The sequence below is a fragment of the Astatotilapia calliptera genome, chromosome 4 (genome assembly GCF_900246225.1).
Source record: "Astatotilapia calliptera chromosome 4, fAstCal1.2, whole genome shotgun sequence".
Lineage (NCBI taxonomy): Eukaryota > Metazoa > Chordata > Actinopteri > Cichliformes > Cichlidae > Astatotilapia > Astatotilapia calliptera.
This window is the reverse complement of record NC_039305.1, coordinates 5,761,292-5,784,047: the sequence shown is the minus strand read 5'-3', so window position 1 is coordinate 5,784,047 and position 22,756 is coordinate 5,761,292. Positions and strand designations below refer to the sequence as shown.

Here is a 22,756-nt window from a genome sequence, read left to right as displayed (position 1 = left end):
GGAATTTCTTGCCTTCTTAATGGGGTTGGGATCATCAGTTGTGTTGTGCAGAAGTCAGGTTAATACACAGCTGACAGCTCTATTTGACAACTGTTAGAATTCATATTATGGCAAGAACCAATCAGCTAAGTAAAGAGAAGCGATAGTCCATCATTACTCTAAGAACTGAAGGTCAATCACTCTGGAAAATTGGTAAAACTTTGAATGTGTCCCCAAGTCCAGTGGCAAAAACCATCAAGCACTACGATGAAACTGATTCACATGAGGACCAGCCCAGGAAAGGAAGACTAAGAGTCATCTCTGCTGCTGAGAATAAATTCATCCGAGTCACCAGCCTCAGAAATCACAAGTTAACAGCACCTCAGATTACAGACCAGATAAATGCCACACAGAGTTCCAGCAGCAGACAGATCTCTCCATCAACTGTTTAGAGGAGACCGTGCAAATCAGGGCTTTATGGTCACTTAGCTGCTAAGAAACCACTACTAAGGAAAATCGACAAACAAAGAGATTTGTTTGGGCCAAGAAAGACAAGGAATGGACATTAGACCAGTGGAAATCTGTGCTTTGGTCTGATGAGTCTAAATTTGAGATCTTTGGTTCCACCCACAGTGTCTTTGTGCAACGCAGAAAAGGTGAACGGATGGTCTCTACATGCATGGTCCCCACTGTGAAGGCAATATGATGGTGTGGGGGGACTTTGCTGGTAACACTGTTGGGGATCTATTCAAAATTGAAGACACACTGAACCAGCATGGCTACCACAGCATCCTGCAGCGACATGCCATCCCATCCGGTTTGCATTTAGTTAGTTATTTTTCAACAGGAAAATGACCCCAAACACACCTCCAGGTCGGTAAGGGCTATTTGACCAAGAAGGAGAGTGATGGATTGTGTGTGTCCAAACCTTTGACTGGTGTGTGTGTGTGTGTGTGTGTGTGTGTGTGTGTGTGTGTGTGTGTGTGTGTGTGTGTGTGTGTGTGTGTGTGTGTGCGCGCCCGCGCGCGAGCGTGTTTCTGCTTCTTTTAGATAAATTGCATATATTGTATAATTGTTGCATTACACTGCGCAATAAATGTTTCAAATACATGCAACAATAATCCTATGATATAATAAAGTACAACCCGTTGACCTTTTTACATAAGTATTCCACTCGCTCCAGGTCCAGTACTGCTGAAACAAATGTAAAATGAAACTACTTGACTTCAAATACTTCACGTTAGATTATTCTAACGTGTCATTTAAATTCAATCAGGGAATGCACGTTATTGTTCAATCTTAAAGGAAACATTGGATGACTTCTTAGACGGATGAGGACTGTTAAATTAAAAGCTGTGAATTTCGGATTTCCCAACTCTTTTTCACGGCAGCAAACGCTTCACGACGTCACAGCTGGTCCGCCCCTCCAATAATATTGTGCGCGCTCCAGAAAGAAGACTTCCACCGAGTAACAGCGCGTCCCCGCGGCTGCTCGGCTCTAATTTAGATAGTTTAGGAGTCAGAAATCCCCCCGGGATTAAATCATCGTTATTACTTGCGTTTGGATGCCGGACAGTGAAGCATCTGGGAAACATGGATACAACCTTTTCGAGCCGTTTTCTTGACTTCTTGGAAGCATAAAAGCTGGTTCCGGTGGCGATATTTTTTCTGTCAGGAAGTTTGACGTATTCAGCTGAAGATTATTTCTTGCTTTGTTTTGGTTCGGAAAAGTTGTGGACGACCGCTGGTTCCTTTCAACAAACGACATCTTTGTTACTGTCGCTAAAAACAGACCGAGCTCGTCTAATGTACGTTTTTTTGTTTATTTTTTAAATATCACTTTGCTGTTTATATGAATACTCCAGGATCTACAATTTTAGAGTCTGCAGCCCTGCGAAGTTTAAACATCGATGGACTTTATCTTACTTGGCTTCGCATGACATAACGCATCTGGTTAAAGTATATAATAAACTCAAATGTAGTACTTTTTTCTGCCAATGTCCCAATAGTCTGTTATTTTTAAGTCTGAACCCAGAACGGTGCTATCTCAATTAAATTAATCTGCACATTTTTATAGGCCAGATAGGCCTTCGTGTATTCTTCCCCGATTATGTTATATCATCAATCACGTTGCAATGCGATGCAGTTATGTTCAATGCAACAATGAGAATAAAAAACATCTTCTGCCTAGAATATTGTGGATTTAAACCTGGAACCACGGTCGAGGAAAATCTGCAAACTTAGCAGGAAGAGAGGCCATCAGAATCACGGAAATCGTACGGTCTTTCCTCTGGCGAGCTGCTACCCACAAATGGATTTCATACAGGCCATACGGTTACTGTTACACTTTGGTTTGGCAGCTTTTGTTCGTATTTAACACTGTAATGGGACACGGCTCTGAATACATTTCTAAATTCATCGATTTTTAGTGTGACTTCTAAAGATGTTTTGGAAATTTAAGTTTTCCAAGGATCCGAGGCTACAACGGCGCAAAAGTTTGCCTCTGGGCCACAGCTGGAGCTGTTTGATGTAGGTTTTCCCATCGGAACATTTTCTCTGTGAGGCTTACAGCTGCCTCTTGTGACCGTGCTTGTTTTTACAACCTGGAAAGAATCGGTTTGTGTGTGTGATCTAACTTTCCGTTAAAGAAGACAAGCCCCGGTACCTGGGGGGGTCAGCCCCGCCGATGGCACCTTTACAGTCACTCACACTCTTTGGTGTGTTGGTCTGACCGAGGACACTAATGGACGTTAACAACAGCTGGACCTACTGCGTCATTCCTGCCGCTAGACTACGGTGACCAGTCGGCTGTACGCGGGAGAACCTCGGTCCTGACCTGACCTGACCTGACCTGCCGACTCTACAGGTGAGGGTTGTGAGCTACACCTGAGAGTAGTGACAGGTGTAAATTATGCGCTGTGTTCATGCGACAGGGAAAAAATGTATATATTTGAAATATTTTTTATATCTGTCTGCCAAAAACAGAAATGTAAACTTTTCTAATTATTTACGTGGGTCGGGTTTATTATTGTTATTGTTATTATTATTATTGAATAGGCTATGTCCTGGAAATTATTTGTTTTGCTGAATTAGTTGAATAAAGTCTAAGAAATTGACGGTATAAAAAGCTGGAGGGAATTGAAAATGAATATTGATTGTAGTTGTAGTATTTTCTAAAATGATTTGTGTGTGATCTCTTGTCTTAATCAGTCAGGGTTGAAAATGCCATTCAGCTTTCCACCTTTTTAATTGAGAAAAAAAAATTAAATTCATATTCCATAGTGAATATATAACAGCTGTGCTTACAAAATTTAATAGCTTATCTTCCTCAAGCATGTGTGTCATTCCATTCTGTTCCATTTTCTGTATCTATCCGGTTCGGGTTGCGTGGGCACTCCATCTCATCTGGGGGACTGCTGAGACATTTCCAAGTCAGCCAAGACATTATCTCTCCAGTGTGTGCTTTTTCTACCCTGGAGCCTTCTCCCAGTTTGGCTCAAAAAAACCTTCCTAGCACAGGACTTGGAGGAATTCTAGTTAGATGCCCAAACCGCCTCAACTGGCTTTTATCAATAGTAGAGTAGTGTCTCTGATGTGAGTCCCTCCCAAATCACTGAGCTCCTCATCTTTTCAATAAGGGAGAGCATCAGGCAGTAACTCGTCCCTGGCTTGGAGTCAGCAATCCACCCTTTTCTGGCTGAGGTTCATGGATTCAAACCTGGAGGTGCTGGTTCTCATTCCAGCTACTTAACACTTGCTTGCAAACCAACCCATGTTACGCTGGAGATCACTGCCTGATTAGTACGGAAAAACCACATCATCTGCAAAGAGCGGAGACGTGATCCTGAGGTTGCCAAAGCTGAAGCCCTCTGCCATGTGGCTATGCCTTAAAAATTCTGTCCATAAAAGTTATGAACATAATCTGCAACAAAGGGCCAGAAGCATCATCCTAAACTTCCAAGTGATGCTGCAGAAGCATGTCAAACGAGACAGCCACAAGTTCAGAGTCTTAAGGAACTCGGGGCAAATTTAATCCACCCCAGGGGCTCGACCACTAAAGAGCTTTTGACTACTTCAAAATCAGTCACAGTAATGGGCCAGTCACCCCTCCTTGTCCCCAGACTTTGCTTCTACTGCAGAAGGTGTATCAGTGGGCTTGAGAAGTGACTATATCCTCTATTGAGGTCAGCAGAACCCCATCCCCATTGTAAACAGCGTGAGCAGGAAGCTGCTTCCCCTTCCTGAGTCACCTGACAGTTTGCCATAATTGCCAAGTGAGACCGAAAGTCTTGCTTCATTGCCTCCCCAGACTCTCAGACCCGTGTTTTTCACTATACGTTTGGGGTACGCCAAGTCTGTCCAGAATCTTCTACCACCACCTGTTTTAACTTATAGCCAGGTGGTGATCAGTTTACAGCTCTGCTCATCTCTTTACCTGAGTGTCCAACACAAACTGCAACAGGCAGATGGTCTGATAACAAAAACAATCACAAAGTCAATCCGCCTGACCAAATCACTGCTGTGGATTGCCCCCTTCCTCCCAAACTTAACCCCCAACCAGCGATTGACTCCAGGGTGGGACCCCAGTAACCCTATCCCAGGGTATCCATGCCCCTTTTTGTTTGTTTGTTTGTTTTTCCTTCATCTTGTGAATCACTCTTAGTTTGGCCCCTCAAACAGGACCAATTTGCTTTGGGAGACCATACCAGGGGCAAATAGCACTCAACAACATAGCTCCTGGGATCATGTGTGCACACAAACCCCTCCATCATGATAAGGTGGCAATTCATGGAAGGGGGGGTGGCTGTACTATTTTGCAGCATACCCCCTTCTGCAGGTAAAATTAAATAAAACAACTGAACAAAAATCAACTCAACAGCTAAATTAATAACTTGTACCCAAAGCTCCACTGTGCAGTTATTTTTATTGATCTGAATTCCAGAGCAGCACAGGAAAGAGAGTGTGTCAGTGAAGTCTGAGATGGCAATGAACACCTACACTCAAGTATAGTCGTTTGACAATATTCAAAGGTCTAAATTTAAGTGTGACAGAGTTTATCTTAACTTAAGTCAATACGGGAAGTCTTTGGGCCAGATTAGTTATGGGCATATAAAAGCATAAATCTGTTTTATGGACGATAAGTCAGGACTTCTGTGTCAGAACTTCCAGATACACAGTGACGTTTGTGTATCTGCAGATGTAAGTTTGTTTTCTTAACAACTACTGTTGAAAACTAACCTTGAATGACTTCATGTTACTATTTAAAGGAAAAGAGAGAATTGATAATGAGTGATGCAATTGCTTACTAACTGCAATATTTTGCATGATGAAGTATTGAGAGGAGACATATTAGAGGATGCTTTGAAAGGCTAGGTTTAAATGCAACTATGAACCTAGAACAGAGCTCACTATAGGCTATTCCCCACGCCATCCTGGTTAGAGTTTAATTTTTGTCACATTTGTATTGAGGAGTAAGCAATGGGCCCATTTGCTGGATACATCTGACTTTGATTGCCAACTCCTGCTACTAAGACAACTTTGTTTTAAAGCTAATATACAGTAGTATATTAGCTTTAAAACAAAGTTGTCTTTATTCACAACACTTTTGCAAGCCTATCCATGAATGCAACAGAAGGTGCCAGCTTTCTGTCTTTAAATCTTTTTCGGTGGTTTTCATATTAACATGCACAATGAACATTTTGATGTACATTGTACATAAGCTTTGACTTTCAGTGTATTTCCATGTGTGAAAACACTACAGAGGACGTTCTAAGACTTCACGTAGCCAACACAAGCACAAGCTCTTTGTTGAGATTGCAATATTTAAATGTGGTGGGTTGCACTAAATGAAAAGCACATGTGCACCTGAAACAGGACAGACATCAGGCCATGGGATTTTGCTGCGAAGCCCTCAGTCCTAATGCATCACGGGCTTGAGACAGGGGACTGTGGCTGAGAAAAACAGCCTCAGACTAAACACTTCTTAAAGCAGACAGAGAAGAGAGGGTGGAGGAAAATCCATGTAAATCCTGCTAGTCCTGGAAATGCGATACAAGGAAAATAAAGCAGGCACAGCTGACTGGACTGGTACAGTGCAGCTTTACTCTCCATTGAATTCCCCGAATTCCACTTGGGAGGTAATTAAAATCAGGAGAAGCAAGAGAGAGATGAGGGTAGCTTGGGGACTTGACAGAGAAGCTTGTTGTTGTGCTGTTGACCATAAGGACCACTTGAGTTGAGGTTTTGTTTCTAAATACTGTGTTGACTGTTCTCTTTCTCACACATTTTTTTAGGTAATGCATGAGGTAATTGCTCTATGTTACCTCAAGTGTCTGTACACTAATGCAGCAGTGAGAAATACACGCTGCATAAATTCAGTGTTATTTACTTTGGAATTAGATGCTATAAACAAGTTCAAGGACTGCAGGACAAAACTATTTGGCACCTTCACCGTTGGCAGGGCAACTTGAGAGTAGCATAAGCTTGAAAGCAATGTGGCAACGCTCCGGCGACCACAGACGGACATGCCCTGCATTCCTGTGGGTGATTATTACCCAGAAAGCCACAAAGTCAATGAGTTGCCTCAGGTGCCGATGCTGCTTATTTCATGTACAGTAGAGTTTCTCGAGTTCTTGTTTTCCTTTAAGACAGCCTTTGACTACAGAATACAGACGGACAGCCTCTGCTGTTGGCTCCAGACTCAGACACTGTTCAGCTTCTTGTCTGACCTTCTTTGACTGGGGTTTTTTTAGTCACAGCTATATTCTAAATCAAACCAGTCCTTAGTTTTCAAGACTTACTCAGCAGCTAATGATAGAATTTGTGTAGAGGGATTGATTTGCTGCAGTATATTTCAAGAAAAATAAAGCATGTGTCAAGTGTGGGTTCAAGTTTCTGGTCATAAACATCTTCCTAAGGGTGCTGTGTGGTACACAGTTTCTACATAATATCACCAGATATTACATTGAGGTATCAGAACTGGGTGAGAAACAAGTCGGTGCATTTCTGGGGGAACAGCTGTTTTAAACTGTAGTTGCTGGCAGTGAGTCACTTGTATCTGGTTGACTGAACAATATTTACTCATTATTTGGGGCATTTGTGAAAACGAAGTTTGTGTTGAGACCTCAAAGTCTCAAGAAACTCTAAAGTGCTTTGTATTTGCCTTTGCCGAATTAGTTTAAATTCCATGGTTTATTGGTACAAATATGAGGGAAACCCTCTCCATTGAAGGAAATGCCTCAGTTTATAATGCTGTTGACGCCTTGAGCAGGGCTGATAATATTGCCTTGTTAACATCAACAATGGAGTTATGACACAACCAACTTTGAGTTTTGCAGCTCGTGCAAAGGAGGCTGTTTAAAGCTGGTAGTTACTTGAAACAGCAGAAAACTCCTCACAAAGAACATTTTTCCCTTATGAACAAAGCCAGAATAATCACTGCCAGGGCAGCTTGAATTTCAGCCGTTTCCAACTGTCATTCTTTCTCATGGGCAAACTCACAATACACATTCTCACATGCACTGCACACTTTCTCATTCGCCTAGCCTTGCAGTCAGAAAAACTCTTTAGGTCTGTGGTCTGCAGGGTTCAGTTACGTGCCTGCAAGGAATGAGAAGAGATTTGTGTTGTAAATGAAAAAGAGATTCTCTGAAACACATTAAACACTAATGTGTAATTTCATTACTGTAATTTCATATAAGACGGGTACAATATAACAAGTTCTTTGTCATGCCAGCGTTCTGGTCTTATTCTGCGATTCCTTTTTTTTTCTATTGTCTCCAATAACATTTACCAGTAAGGTAGTGCAAGTTTTTAATGATGCCCTTTGTCTTATCTGTTCTTACCTCAATTATTGCATGCTTTATTCTCATAACTAATTGATTTCTGTGTTTACCACTAAAGGCTCTGGGAGTTGGTTGGCACAGCAGAGGCAACCCTGCAAGTTTCCGAAGACTGGTTTGTAGACCTCGATCACAAACAACGCCACAATGAGTAAGTCTTAGAGTATAGTTTTCTAAACAACATTAAAAACAGACACAAACACACCAATCACCATCCCCGAGGGCATAGCTGGTGCGACTTGCTTCTCCAGACAGTCAGGTGAAGAGGACTGGTTTTCAGCATTCTGGAGATAGGGGTCTGGTTCAGCCCCAGGGCTGTATGATGTCTGTCCAAGCTATACAAGGGGAATATTTTTCTTTCATGAGCTTTTCCAGACAAGACAGAACTTGCCCTGAGATCAAATGTGGGAATAAGGCTATCAAAAACAAAGTACTTCTTTCAAGCCTCCAATACTCAGTCACAGGATAGTTTCAATAAAGCTGCAATTAAAGATGACTGATTGTCTTTTCACACCTTTTAGTGCAGAGCTCATATGTCTTTCACTTTGTGCCGTGCTCACACCACTCATTTGTTAATCCACTGTCTAATTGTCTGCTTTTTGCCAACCTATTTTCCCCTGTAGATGAGAGGCAGGCTCTCCACTCTATAATGAAGGACCTCGTTGCTCTCCAGATGACGCGGCGGCAGCCTGTGTTGTCTCATGACAGCGGTAAACCCAAAACACCAGCACAGGCCAACAGACAGGTACAGCATCAGTCCATCGCAATTTGGCTATAAAGTAAGAATTAATTATCTAAAATTTCAGAAAATTAATGAAACTGAAGAACTTAAAATCTTACAAATCAAAAACAAAACATGCTGATCCAATATGAATACACAACATCAAGATTTTGTGAGTCTAAAAACACATAAGGTGAGTTTTGCAATGCAGTTCTGAAGACATAAAGTTGTCATTTATTAGGCAAGACCCTTTAGAAACAGGTCTAAACAAAGGTTAAACCCTATAAATTTGTTTGTCTTCATAAGCTGCTTCCTCAGTTGTTGTGTCTTAAATGAATCCGTTGTAATGTTGTGTTTTGAAGGACTATATTTTCTCTAAGTCGTGTAGTGAGAAATGAGTTTAATAAACATAATCATAACATAATAAACATAAATTGTTCTATAATTCAATTTAAAACCCCGAGTCTAGAGATCAGGGGGGACAAATGTGTCAAGCAAAGAATTTTTATTAGAGAAAACTTCTTTAATAGAGCTCAGTGTAAGTGTCCAGGACTATTTGGCAAAATTTTTTGATGCTTTTAGTATTTCTCCTGACGCACATGGTACATAGTTTTAGCAAAATTACATGAATTTCCAAAGTCACCACCAATTTGTCAAATAATATTTTAGCTTTTCTAAAAAAGAAAAAAGAAAAAGTGGCACTTGGCCCACCTAAAATTTAATCTTGGTGTTTGCCCAAAGCAACGTTCTGGGAAATAAAACTCGTTCCCATTCCTGCAAAAGTTGCATCTAAAGATTGATATACATACTTCACTTTTATCTGTACAGTGTGTGTGTATATATAAAGCTTATGTGAGCACCTGACAAGTTTACAAAAGAAATTGGACACTAGGGAGCAAGGACCCTAGTTTTGTCCAAAGGTAGAATGGAAAAGTTCACAAGTAGTAGAAACAAATTCTTCCTCATTTCACAGTTTTACGTGGGCTGTTTGAAGAATCTTTGCCCGGGATATAATAATGCAAATTGTGGGGGATAGTAATAGTAGTGATATGACAATATTTAAAAGAGAAAAATACATCCAAGTTAAATTTGACCCGGGTTGTTGCTGTTCATGGGTTAATGGTCAGCATCCTGAATCCTAAGCTGTAGTTTTGTCCTCAATTTCCAGTATTACACTTTGTTTTTTTTGTTTTTTGTCCAAATGAAAGCAATGGGAAATAACTTAGTTGGTAAGATTTAGAGCTGGTGGTAGGTGCAGTTTGTTACCTTTGGACATGACCATGTTAGCTGATCTCTCAGTTTCCAGTCGGATCCTGGCTGTAGCTTCATGTTTTCTGATGGTCAGTCAGGAAGCAATCTCCTCATGTAACTCTACAAGAAGGTGAATAAGTTTGTTTCCTGTAGAATTATAACAAGAAATTCTCTCTCTACTTGGCTATCCATGTAATCTCGGTAACTTTATTTGCAGTTGTTACGAGTGCAAGTTCTCTAAGAAATGAAAGAGGTACACATTGGCTCGGCTTTGTGTGAGACCCACAGGTGAAGTCTAATTGGTATGATCACCACTACTCCTCAGTGCAGCCTGAACTCTCTTAGGCAAGCCTTCTTGTAATTTACTTAATTAATCTTCAGCAATAATTTTACAGACGTCTTGAGGGACATTCTTAGGATGTTGGCTGCCTTTTGTTGCCTTCTGTCTGATTCCACGCCACTTCAGTAATAATACGATCTATCATTTGAGGAGGCCAATCCATGACTGCTGGAGTTTCATTGTGTTTTTTCTATACCTATATGCTTTGGAAGTGTGTTTGGGGATATTATCACACACTTTCTAGATGGTATTGCATGGTGGATCAAAATCTGACAGTATGTTTTTTCATGCATAATTCCATCAGTTTTGACAAGATTTCCAACACCACTGGCTGCAGCCCCAAACCAGACAGAGCCTTAATTGTGGTTTACAGATGGCTGTAGACACTCATTCTTGGCCCTTTTTTCTGACGTCATTTGACGCACGTACTGACGATTTGAACCAAAAATTTGGAATTTGTATTGATCACTCTGTAAGACCTGTTGCCACTGATTTTCACTCCAGTTCTCGTGGAGTCTGGCACACCTCAGGCTTTTCTCCCTGTTTCCCTTCCTTAAGAATGGCTTCTTGACAGCTATTCACTAAGACCATTTCTGATCAGGGTTCAGTGAACAGTAGATGGATCAATTGGAGGACAAAATGCAAAGGCCTGTGTCAGGTCTAAATTTGATTTCTTTTTCTTATTTCTTAAAGACATGACTCATCCGAATCTTTGCCACCTAATTTTTGTTCTGCTTGTCTAGTTTCCTTAAAATTTTAAGGACACACTGCATAAGATATGCCAAGTGTGCAGCATATAGCTCTTCGCGAATCATCTTACTGGTGTAAGAATACTGTTTAGGGCTTAAACTTTGTTCTCATTGGCATTTTACATAGATTCAGTAAAGAAACAAGAAATAATTATGTGCTTTTCCACCGGGCCGCTAGTAACAAAGAATCAGAAGACGCAATTTAAAATAGGTTCTTTCCTAAGTTGTTAGTTATGTGTAGATACAACTTTGAGTAAAACAACATTTCTCTGAAAAGGTTCAGGTACAACGACAACTGGTCTAAATAATGAGTCAAGCAGTCAATCTCCAAAAGAAAATCTTTTAAAGACTTGCATTAAGATTAGCAAACCACTGCTCACTTTTTAAAAAATTGCAAGAAAATCTGGCTCCTGGAAAGCAAAATATAAAGAAATGAGAAGTTACTTGAGACTTTTGTACATTACTGTATTAGCACTCTTTGAGCTTGCTATTTCTGCTTTCTTTCAGGACGACGTCAGGATAAAGTTTGAGTTCTCAGGAGAGAGGAGGTGAGTTTGGCGTGGTTTGCATTAACATGCATGTTGTGAATGTGTGGCTATCGTGCTTTCCAGTAGTATACGTTCATATGCAAGTGAGAGGGACTAATAACTTATGGAGGAGACATAAACACATTCACTTAGGCATGCAGCTGTTGTCACATGTTCCAGTTCATGAAAGAGCACTTCTCACAGTCTGACACACACTTCATTCAGACTGGTATGTGAGCTGGAGAAGAGAAGGGGAAAGGACTGTGGTTAGCCAGCGACTGCCAACATAAACCACAAATATGCAAGGTGTACATAGAAAAATCTGCACACACTCAAAACATCAGCTTGTGTATTTTGTTTGCATGTGTGCACGTAATTTAATGCAGTTTCTTTACCAACTGGTGTAAATCTTTCATAATTCCTTTGTCTGGATGATTCATTGCTGCTTTTCTTTTTGCAGGATCCTGGTCTTTGGACGACCTGTACAGTTTGAGGAAATTCAGCAGAAAGTCAAGACGGTCTTTGGCCAGCAGCTAGACCTGCATTATATGAACAATGAGGTAAAGTGTTATACTGTGCCCCCCCCCGCCCCCTTCACCCAACCACCCACCCACAGCTGCTCCTTCCTCAAGAATTTGACGGATCGTTGAGTCGAGACATGTTCAGAGTCAAGTAAAAGATGCAGGAAGAAACCGTGACATCATTCAAATTGTACTTTAAATCTTAAGATGTTATGTTCTTAAATAGTAGTTGTAAATCCTCTTTTGAGGAAGGGCAAGTAATTTGGTAAATGGAAACATGAGTAATGGATCATCCGTTATCAACTTTCCAATTCTCATTCGCTCAATTGTGCCTTCCTGCATGTCTGTTTTCTGTGTTGATTTAATGTTCGTGCATTTTACGTTTGAACAGCAGCCTGTGTATGCTTGTAAATGTTGGCAAGAATTTGTTTCCATGTCATTTTGAATGTGTGTGTTCTTTTTGTTGTCTGGTTTCTTGGCAGTTGTCCATTCCTCTGCGAGGACAGGATGACCTTGACAAGGCAATCGACTTACTAGACCGGAGCTCCAACATGAAGAGCATCAGGATACTGCTTCTCACTCAGGAGCACAGCAATGTAAGACTCAAGACACACACACACACACACACACATACACACACAGGGGCGTGCATTTACAGCATACAGTTGCATCACTACCATTTCTCCACCACAGCGCCATGTTCTGAAATACCCAAGTTCCTGATTTACCGACACTAACTGGTTTGATGACATGAGGAAATTGTTAAATGTGTTAAAGCATTGTTCACATCTTCTGTTCTCCTATCTTTTCCCAAACTACAGGCGTCCTCTCCTTCCCACCACGTGCCATGTAAGCAGGTGAGGATCAAATCCTCCCACTCCACTGGAGATGTGAGCACAGTGTACCAAAGCTCCGAGCCCAGGGGGCGTCACCTATCAACTGGTAAATACTGTGATTTCTGGTCTATTTAAAGTTCTTCACAATTTTACTCATTTGAGAAAAAAAGAGATCTGATTGACTTGAACTGGATTATATCTCCTGAGAGTTACTGAATTATCAGTTATGGATATTTTTGTTGTGCCTTGATTTCCTTGCCTGTCTTATTTTACTCTCTTGTACTGGTGTTTCTTTTGCTTCCCCTTGTTGCAATGGGTCCTCTTCCTTTTCCTGTTCACCATCACTAGACGATGCCTGCTGGACAGCAGCCAATCAGATTACAGAATGCTATTAGTGTGGCGGACCAGTGGTCTGTTTTAGGATTTTTTTTTTCCCCCCTCTAGAAGAGGAGGGGTCAAAGTAGCTCCTAGAAGGCTTGAGAGCTTTGCATCATAACAAGTTTAAATGCTGAAACTAGTTCTCATTGTTGCCTTATCTTTGTTGGTCAGCAAGAAGAAAACCCCCAAAATTACAACATGGATGTGTCATCGAGTTTTTTGACTGTAGTCTCAACAGCAACATGTCTGACTTTCATGTGTACAGGAAAATAAAAATTAGTTTCAGTTGAGAGGAACAGAGCCTAACAATTTTTAAAATCAGGCAAACATGTAACTTGCTAATACACATCATTTCTGACTGATTCCAGGTTCTCAGAACACAGGGCGTAGTTCCCCACCTCCTGGCTACGTCCCTGAACGCCAGCAGAGGATTGCCCGCCAAGGTTCATACACCAGCATAAACAGTGAGGGAGAGTTCATCCCAGAAACCAGCGATCAATGCGTGAGCCATCTCTTTATTCATAATGGGGGAAAAGAAAACTTATAATAGAAATCATATGGATCTTGTGTCTTTGTGATTACGACTTTTAAGATTTGTTTATCTATGAGATTCAATTAAGATCTTTTCCGACTTTGGTTTTTAATGGGCTGTGAGGCTGACATGATGAGATTTTGTAAACATGTTCCTAAGAAGTTCAAATTAAGTTTGGGAATAAAAAGCTGAACTAAGTGCTCGATGAATTCCCCAGATTTGCTCATCTCCATTTTCCAGTGCAGCTGTTCTACAGAAAATGAAAGTTTTCAAAAACATAGTCCTGTGTGTACGCAAACCACACGCGCATAAAAACGGACACTCTGAATTTTCCATTGTGCCCTGTGCAGGTGCTGGATCCCTGGAGCAGTGCAGAGAACTCAATTTCTGGAAGCTGCCAGTCTCTGGACAGCAACTCAGACAGGTGACAAACAGGCTCTGCCTGCTAAATGTAAAACTAACACTGATGCCTCCTACCAGGAGCTTCTCCATTACATTTCAACTACTGGTATTTGGAAAATAAAATAAATGCAATGTTTTGCTGATGAAATGCTTAGCTCATTATGGGAAGGCTTCTGAAAATACCTCAGTCTTCATCCTTCCCGCTCCTCTTTCACAGCCCCTCACTGAGGAAGTCTCGCATGCACAGAGCCAAGAGTTACCCTGATAATCGTCAAGAGTGCTCAGGTAACAGCCAAGCCAAGTATCTCCATTACCTATATAGAAAGATGATTACAGCACTCATGTAATAAGACATACAATGTGTGCATTCAGTCAATACCTTAGTATGTCTTTAAAGCCCTGAAGACAAGTTGGGTAAAGATTATATTATACACAATATAATCATTTAATAATAATTTATCTGTTATCTACTTTTGTTAATCAGTGTTTTCTTGTCAGTGATAATGTAAACTGACTGCAAGCTTACATGAACAGCATTTTTTGTAAGTACAAGCTACAAAATAGAGTATCAAAGAAGCTAAATTTAATGGTACGTGACACCGTGCAGCTAACCGTGCAGCTAACTGTTGTTCAACTGCAGCTTCCTGCTGAGCTATGACACTCTGGGTGTTTGTTTTCAGATCGGGAGAATCATGTGTATGACAGGGTTGCAGGGAAGGGAGGCACCTTTCCTCGAAGGTACCTTGTGTCCCTCCCTTATAAGGACAACAGTGAAGGTGAGATTAATGATATCTACTATATATGTAGTATTTTTCAAGTAGGTAAAAATTTTTTCCTACTGCCTCCATCTGTAGTATAGCCTTCCTTAGTCTCACCATTCACAATGTTATATTAGAATCAGCCGCACTCTTTCCTGTTCTCCTCAAGGTCGCCGAACGTTTCCACGGATTCGTCGCCCTCAGGGGAACCTTTTCACTCTAGTGCCCTCAAGACGGTCACTCAACGGCAGTGAGGAGAGTCTGGGCAGCTGGCAGCAGGTCGACGCACAAGGCAGGCTACGCCCCCAGGATCGTTCTGTTCCCCATAAGTGTGAGTAAAACACAACTTTTTAATAAAAAACTTCATACGCAGTGCTTGTGACAGAGGTGAATAAATGAGTCAACAGCGCTAATTATTTTTTTTCAGCTGAAGCTTATCTCGATCATGATAGTTCCTGTTATACTGCATCATAAAGAAAAAACCATTTGATTTCATCCTCTTCATAAAATCACCCACGGGAGCAAAATTATAGTGTCGGTAAATGAAACTTGTAACTAAATTTGACAGGAAGTTCGGTCAAATGACAATTTTAACTCCGGGTACTTGGAGCCAAGTCTGCCTTAAAGACTGGATTTGAAATTGTAACTGGAAATGACCATTTAAGGAAGTTGTGTAACAGTCCTGAGATCAATTCCACCATTAGGCTGGCGTCTTTCTGTCTGTTTAGTTTGCATGTTCTTCCCGTGTTTGTGTGGGTTCTCTCTGAGTACTCCGGCTTCCTCCCACAGTCCAAAGACATGCAGTTAGTGGGGATAGGTTAATTGGAAAATCTAAATTGCCCATAGGTGTGAATGTGAGTATGAGGTGTGTATATGTGTTAACCCTGCGACAGATTGGCGACCTGTTCAGGGTGTACGCTGCCTCTCGCCCTAAGACAGCTGGGAAAGGCTCCAGCCCCGTGCGACCCTGAAAAGGATAAGTGGAAGAGAATGAATGGATACATAAAACAACAACCAACAAATGTTTTGTTTTTTGTCTGTTTGTTTTCAGCGCCCAGTGCTCCGGTGACGTGGCGCCGAGGGAAGCTTCTGGGCCAGGGCGCGTTTGGTCAGGTTTACCTGTGTTATGATGTAGATACTGGGAGAGAGCTGGCTGCCAAGCAAGTCCAGTTTGATCCTGACAGTCCTGAGACCAGTAAGGTGAGGAGCTAGGAGATATTCATTGACACGGATGGTTATGCATACCTTCATAAGCAGAATTTTTTTTCACGTGTGTGGGTGTTCTCACTATTTCTCTCCCTGGTACTCTTATTTCCACGGTGACTTTCTTGTCATGCTCACATGTTGTATATTTGCAAACTTTTGCTTTTGCTTGTACATTAAAATTGTTTGTCAGAAGGTTACATCACATCCTCTTTTTACTGTATATCTCATGAATGATGAAATCGTTTTTTTCTTCTTGTTTTTTTTAATGTCAAACTCAAGGTTGCACATTACTGACAAGTCATGAGTCGGGACCAATGTCCAGCTGAAAATGTGCCAAGTGTGACTTCATACGATAATCTGTTCGGGTCATTATGCTGGAATGTAGATTGTTAGCAGGAATAGCTGAGCATGGGATTAATAAATCAACCAACATCCACAGTTTAGCTACGGCTCTGGATTCAAGCTTCCAATTTTATTTTATCCCCCGAGACAAAAATAAAAGCCTGCTGGAAGGAAAATCAACAAACTAAAAGTGGAATGCATCGTAGAAGTTGTCCTTCCACCATCAACCCCCCTCTTCCCCATTTTAATTTCTTTTCCTGTCTGCCACAGAGAAAACACGCACTGTCACTTCCTGTATCTGAGAGCAGCCAGATATTGCAGTGGTGACGGAGGGGCGATGGGTCAGCATTGCATTGACCTCTTGTTACCCCTTCACACCCCCACTCCCACCTCCTGCTTGTAGCAAATGTGATTCAGTATTTGCTTCTGTTAAAGCAGCTTCAGTGCTGGGACCTGGGGATTAGTTTGTGTCCCTCTGAGTTCCTACTCTTCCTTTCTCTCTGTCTCTCTTTCTCTGCTGTGGCCTAATTCTCTGAAGTAAACACAGGAACTACTTTTAGGGAACTGTGCTGTTGGCTTTTATTGACTCCCTGCATTAGTTTCCACTTTTGGCTTGACTTCACATGCAGTAAAGAAAAAGTAGCATTTGTTTATGGCTGCATTTGTTTATGATGACTGTGTAATGCTAACTGATATAACAGGGTCTGGGGCGGGAATTAGCTGTAGCTGAAATCCACATTGTGCAATTTGCAAATCCATAAAAATGCAAAGATGTTGAAAAATTATAGATTTTCTGTTATTTGTTGCCCTTTCTTCAGTTTTTAATTTTCCCTGTGTTCACTGTTCTGTGCAGGAGGTCAGCGCTTTAGAGTGCGAAATCCAGCTGCTGAAAAACCTACATCACGAGCGCATTGTTCAGTACTACGGTTGTTTGAGGGATCACAATGAGAAAACTCTCACTATTTTCATGGAGTACATGCCGGGGGTGAGTCTCAGCAGCTCTCATTTTACAGATTCAGGCAGAGCAGTGATTGTTTTCATGATAATCATTTGCTCAATCGCAGGCTGTGTGTTCATTTCCATTGCATGTAGGACTGAAACCAGTCGCACGAGGGCAACAAAGACACAAATGTCCACGAGTTAATGTTTTGCATTGCTGTGTTGACAATATAAACATATTTTTTTATTCAGTAAAGCGATTTGACCACTGTAGCTCACAGTAACTGGGCAGTTTTTTGTTTTTTAACTATTCTAGAAACTAGTGACAGAAAGTGACAATGTGTGATTTTACTTAAGCGGGGAAAGTAAAATAATGTTTTTCTTTACTCATATGCAGTTGTTTGTTATTGAATAACTGGCTGAGAAACACATGTTTGTTTCCTTTTCATTCTTCTGTCATCTTCAGCTTTTTAACTTGATTTCTTAGCTCATTGTCTTTACTCTTTATTGCATTCACTATCTCTGACTTGTTAAGCTGTTGTTTTAAGGCGTTACCATGTAAAACCTGTGATTTCTTCCTGTCAGGGTTCTGTCAAAGATCAGCTGAAGGCCTATGGGGCCCTGACAGAAAATGTCACCCGCAAGTACACAAGGCAGATACTGGAAGGCATGTCCTATCTGCACAGCAACATGATTGTACACAGGGACATCAAAGGTATTCCTGTTAAACTGCAGATACTGAAACATCATGCTCTGCAGAAAGAAAACGTTTAGTATTTTATAATGAGATGCTTGGTTCTTACTGCGTGTGGATGATGATTATTGACATGTAATATTTTGCATGTTTCATATCAACTGTGGCTTTCAGGTGCCAACATCCTGCGGGATTCAGCGGGAAACGTGAAGCTTGGAGATTTTGGTGCCAGCAAAAGGCTCCAGACCATCTGCATGTCTGGCACCGGCATACGCTCTGTAACCGGCACCCCCTACTGGATGAGTCCGGAGGTGATCAGTGGAGAGGGCTACGGAAGGAAAGCTGATGTCTGGTAAGACCAAAAGATCCACTTCAGTTTAGTTTTGTCCAAGTTGATCAAGGCGGTGTGTTAAACTGAAGTTGACCTCTGCACCGTTTCAAAAGGCTTGCTGACATACAGTTTATTTGCTAGAAAGAGAGAGAGGCTTAGTAGAAACTATGGAACTGATACAAATGCATGATGGTGGTACAGGTTTTGGTGTTGACATGGATGCGTTAGATGGGGCACAAAATAATGACTAAAACTACAAGAACTATATTCTTAATCTGTGCATTTACTCAAGGACTGCACTTTGAGTACATCTTTTTATGCCTCCTTGCTTTATTCTTTTGGTACACTGCTTCTTTACAGCAACATCCATACATGAAGCATTCTCTACTTCAGTTTTTTGTGTCTCTCAGTTAACAAATCAACTTACACATTAAACAGAGTAAAAAAAGCAAGGTTTAATGTTGTCAGGTCACGGAAATCTTATTTTACATACAGATGTATCTTTACCCAAATCCTTCAGTAGACTGGCAACTTGTCCAGGATGTACCCCCTCTGTCCCAGTGACAGCTAAGATATGCTCCTGCAGTAGCTGCAGTAGTGAATGAGATCACCAGCAGTCTTTATTCACTAATAATCGGGTGTTTGTTGTTGCGATTGGTGCTGGAAACTTGTGTGAGAGTGAAACAAACACATGAAGCACCTTGATTGAAGTAACAAACTGCTAAGTTTATTGGGCAGAAACACTTGAAGATGAAATTAGGATCACACAATGAGGGAATGGGGAGGCTGAGACGTGTGAAAATACCAGGCTATTACTTGGTAAGCAGGAGTAACAATGTTCTCTCAAAAGAAAACACTGAGTGAGGAGCCTGCTGTATGAAACCCACTTTCTACTACACTCCCACACACAGCAGACCACATTCCCTCATGCAGTCTAATTGGGTGGTGACCCACCAGGCGAGTGATGTGATTGGCTGAAGGCCAGTCAAACAGGTCATTACAGAAGTTGGTATGTTCCAGGTTTTCAGTTTGTGCTGGAAGGAGAGTAATGCTCCCAGATAGGTGGCAGAGGCCATCTGCAGACAGTGTGTGTCGAAGTTTCCACCAAACACATTCCTGTAAGGCTTTAGGAGTGAGTCGCACAGAAAAAATGTGGTATTTGTTTCAACTTGTTTTGAGACTCCACTGTAAGTCATATTAAAGTTACATTTATTGTGTATGTCTTTTGTAGGAGTCTTGGTTGCACAGTGGTCGAAATGCTGACAGAAAAGCCACCGTGGGCTGAATATGAGGCCATGGCAGCGATATTCAAGATTGCCACCCAGCCCACCAACCCGCTTCTGCCCTCGCACACGTCCGACCAGGCACGGGACTTCATCCGCAGCATTTTTGTGGAAGCCAAACACAGGCCCAGTGCTGAGGAGCTGCTCAGACACCCTTTCTCCCAGATACTGTGTTGAGACCTGCGTGGTTTCTGAACTGAACCACAGAGTAGCCTCAGCAGCATGTGCAGCTTCCTTAAGATCCCAGAAATCCAGACATAGAGATGACTGAGATGTCAGTGTTAAGGGCACTGAGCTTCTTCCAGGACTCAGATACTTCAAAGAAGATTTCTCACAAGCACATCCAAAGAACACAAACAACACTGACCATGGCAGTCAACACGAAGCCTTAGAAATGCCAGTATGTGCTCTTACAAGAGTCTCCACAAGGGGGGAACAAAACACAGATTAAGTAGCTTGATAGATTCAAGCTCACACAGTCACACACACCAAATGATGCACTCCAAAGGCAGAATGATGTAGTTAAGGCTCAAGCACCAGTTGCATCAGCTCCCATGTTTACATTCACTTGTGCAGTTATGAGAAATACCAGATATCCTTAAGTATTTAAATCTAAACATGCAGCTTAGGCTCATTTTAAAGCTACAGTGAGCCGAAAGTGTAAGCTGAACCACAGTGTCGCTAAATGGACAGGATCGCTGTTCTGTTTTCCCCATCTTGTCCATCTCCATCTTTCTGAGACAAAGAAAGCTCTCTTTTTTAAGCTATTTGTGATGCACTTTTTCAGTTTTTACCCCTTTAAAATTAAGATGTTTTAGGATGGTTTAGTTATCTTGGTAAAAGGGAAGATAGGAAATTTGGATAACATCATGATAGGACACAAATACACAAAGCCTGATGATATTATCTTGAATAGACGATGATCCTCCACAACTATGAGGGTCATTTGTTTTTCTGTTTATTGCATTTGAATGGATCTAACATTAGTTTATCTGGAAAATAGTCATCCTGCAGTCTTTGAACAGAATATATAAGAAAAATCTTTTTAAAACATGAAGTAGAAATCAAGACTTTGTAACTGCCAAAGAGTTGTCGTGTGCGGCTAAAGTAAGAAACGCACGTTACTCCCAACTTGACCAATTAGTTTAAATTAGTTAGTTTTTTACTCAAGTTTAATTTTGAGAAACTACATTTCTGAAGCAAACTTTTCAACGATTGCCAGGTGTTTTGTTTTTTTGACATGCTTCGCTCTTTCACTTGAAACTAGTTTTCATGTGTGAGAGGTGCAAACAGGAGCAATGCAGGTGCTTAGCCTGATCTAAGAGAGATTTTTCTAACAGTTAGTTTTCAGGTAGAAGAACAATATCTACTCTTTCAGGCCGTCTTAATGCATTCAGGTAAATTCAGAAAATCAGTGCGTTTCAATACAGTCTGGGGACTGAGCTGAATAATGTAATAAACAGTTTAAGGGATGTTTAGGGTGGAACTTCACCTCGTAGTAACTAATTTTTCTGTCAGACATCCTCCTGCTGTAGCTCAGAGCAGGAGTAGATAAACTAACCTTGTATGTATAAAAGTAAATCAGATGACGCTTTTTATTGTTTGAAAAGTCAAACTAAAGGCCTTAATGTGATGGGCCTTCTTCGTGTTCACGTGTGTCTGGCCCAGACCTCCCTGACTGAGAAGCTTTAGCGTAAAGATCAATTTAAATCAGATGCACTTTTCTATAAAAGGAATGTTTGTGATGTTTTGGTTTGTTTAACTTCAAATGTGAAAATTCTTTCACTTGTATTTATATCCCCATGTCCACTCCAGTTAGATGTTTATAGGTATATATGTTTAAATATATTTTTTATATTCAGACTCTGTCAAAGCTAATGATACTTTGAGGACTTAGTTTTGTTAAAAGTGACTCATTGAAAGCAACTGGTTTTGCAGACATTTCAGAAATGGGGTTTATAAATGAAAAATGGATGGAAAACGAACTCAGGCTGCCTGGTTTTTGTTCCAGTGCAGAAAAATGTTTCCACACATCCTTAGCTATACATTTTGAAGGCAGTATTACCTGACAGGTTATGGAAAATTTGCATGATTGGCCATACTGTTTTGACTCATCTAGGAGACACATGAATGAAACCTTTAGGGGTTTAACTTACAAAAGAAATTTCTAGGAATATTTTTCTGTGAACTCAGTGTTATTAAAGCATAATTAAGTGGTGTGTGAGCCAAAGACAAACAGGATCAGAGCCAGCGCTGAATGTCAGAGTTCGCTGTTCAACCCAGACGACGACTTTGTTTATCCCAGGGTTCAGACGAGTCCAGTATTAAATGATTTTTCTGGGCAATAAGCTTGCTACTGCCGTAACTGTAATAGAAAACTATTTCTATGGGGCTGCTACATGCTAAAGGCAGCTAAAATGTGTTTTAAGTGATGCAGTTTTAAAGAAATTAAGGACCCTAGGATGATCAAATGAATACAGACTAGCTGGTAGAAATCAATATATGTAAATGTATTATATGTATCATGACAAGACTTGCAGTGCAAAGTCTAATGTATCAAATTTATTTTACAGCAAGAAAAGAATAGTATGTTATATATAAATATATACTGTATATATGTCCTTCCCTGTCTCAAAAACAAATAAATAGTTTTTAAATATGTTGTCTAATTGTTATCAGTGTATTTATATGCGTGGGAGGACGAGCCTGTCCAAACCCAGTGAGTCCTGTAAATGAAGGGACACAGGAGACTGAGCTCATTGTTGGCAATAAGAAGCTACTTGATTGATGCGCTCGTTTTTCTTTTCTCTCCCTCCCTCGCTCTGTTTCTTCCTCTCGTTTGGCTCTTTCATTCCTCTCATGAGGGAAAGCAGGAGGCAGACACAGGAAGAAGAGATTTCTACAGGCCGTGTCCGCCTGTGAGATGGATAAACAGACTGTATCGAACAAAGGGTCTTTTTTTTTTCGTGAACTGGTGTCATATAGACATTCCCTTACTTTTGAGAGGCTTTGTTTTTATTGTCTTTTCACTTTTTTTTGAGAATGGGATTATAGTGTAGAGTGAGATTTTAGGGTAAATGACAGCTTTCTTTTCTTTTGTTTCAACTAATCATTTTACCACAAATG

The 22,756-nt window shown here is 40.9% G+C and overlaps 1 protein-coding gene across 2 annotated transcripts; it reads left to right on the top strand.

Annotated features, from left to right (window-relative positions):
- The first annotated feature begins 1,405 nt into the window (after positions 1 to 1,405).
- Positions 1,406 to 22,257, top strand: map3k3 (mitogen-activated protein kinase kinase kinase 3). 2 transcript variants are annotated; one of them, XM_026164209.1, is made up of 18 exons: positions 1,406 to 1,787; positions 2,171 to 2,845; positions 7,882 to 7,971; positions 8,444 to 8,565; positions 11,389 to 11,429; positions 11,869 to 11,968; positions 12,412 to 12,525; positions 12,751 to 12,871; positions 13,512 to 13,645; positions 14,026 to 14,099; positions 14,295 to 14,362; positions 14,758 to 14,853; positions 15,005 to 15,166; positions 15,887 to 16,035; positions 17,237 to 17,368; positions 17,908 to 18,037; positions 18,191 to 18,368; positions 19,579 to 22,257. In XM_026164209.1, exons 3-18 carry the CDS (start codon positions 7,968 to 7,970, stop codon positions 19,805 to 19,807), a joined length of 1,854 nt encoding a protein of 617 aa, XP_026019994.1. In that variant the 5' UTR covers positions 1,406 to 1,787; positions 2,171 to 2,845; positions 7,882 to 7,967; the 3' UTR covers positions 19,808 to 22,257. The 2 variants fall into 2 exon arrangements, with proteins under 2 accessions (XP_026019994.1, XP_026019993.1); XM_026164208.1 differs by having other exon boundaries at positions 1,406 to 2,845.
- Positions 22,258 to 22,756: the final 499 nt, after the last annotated feature.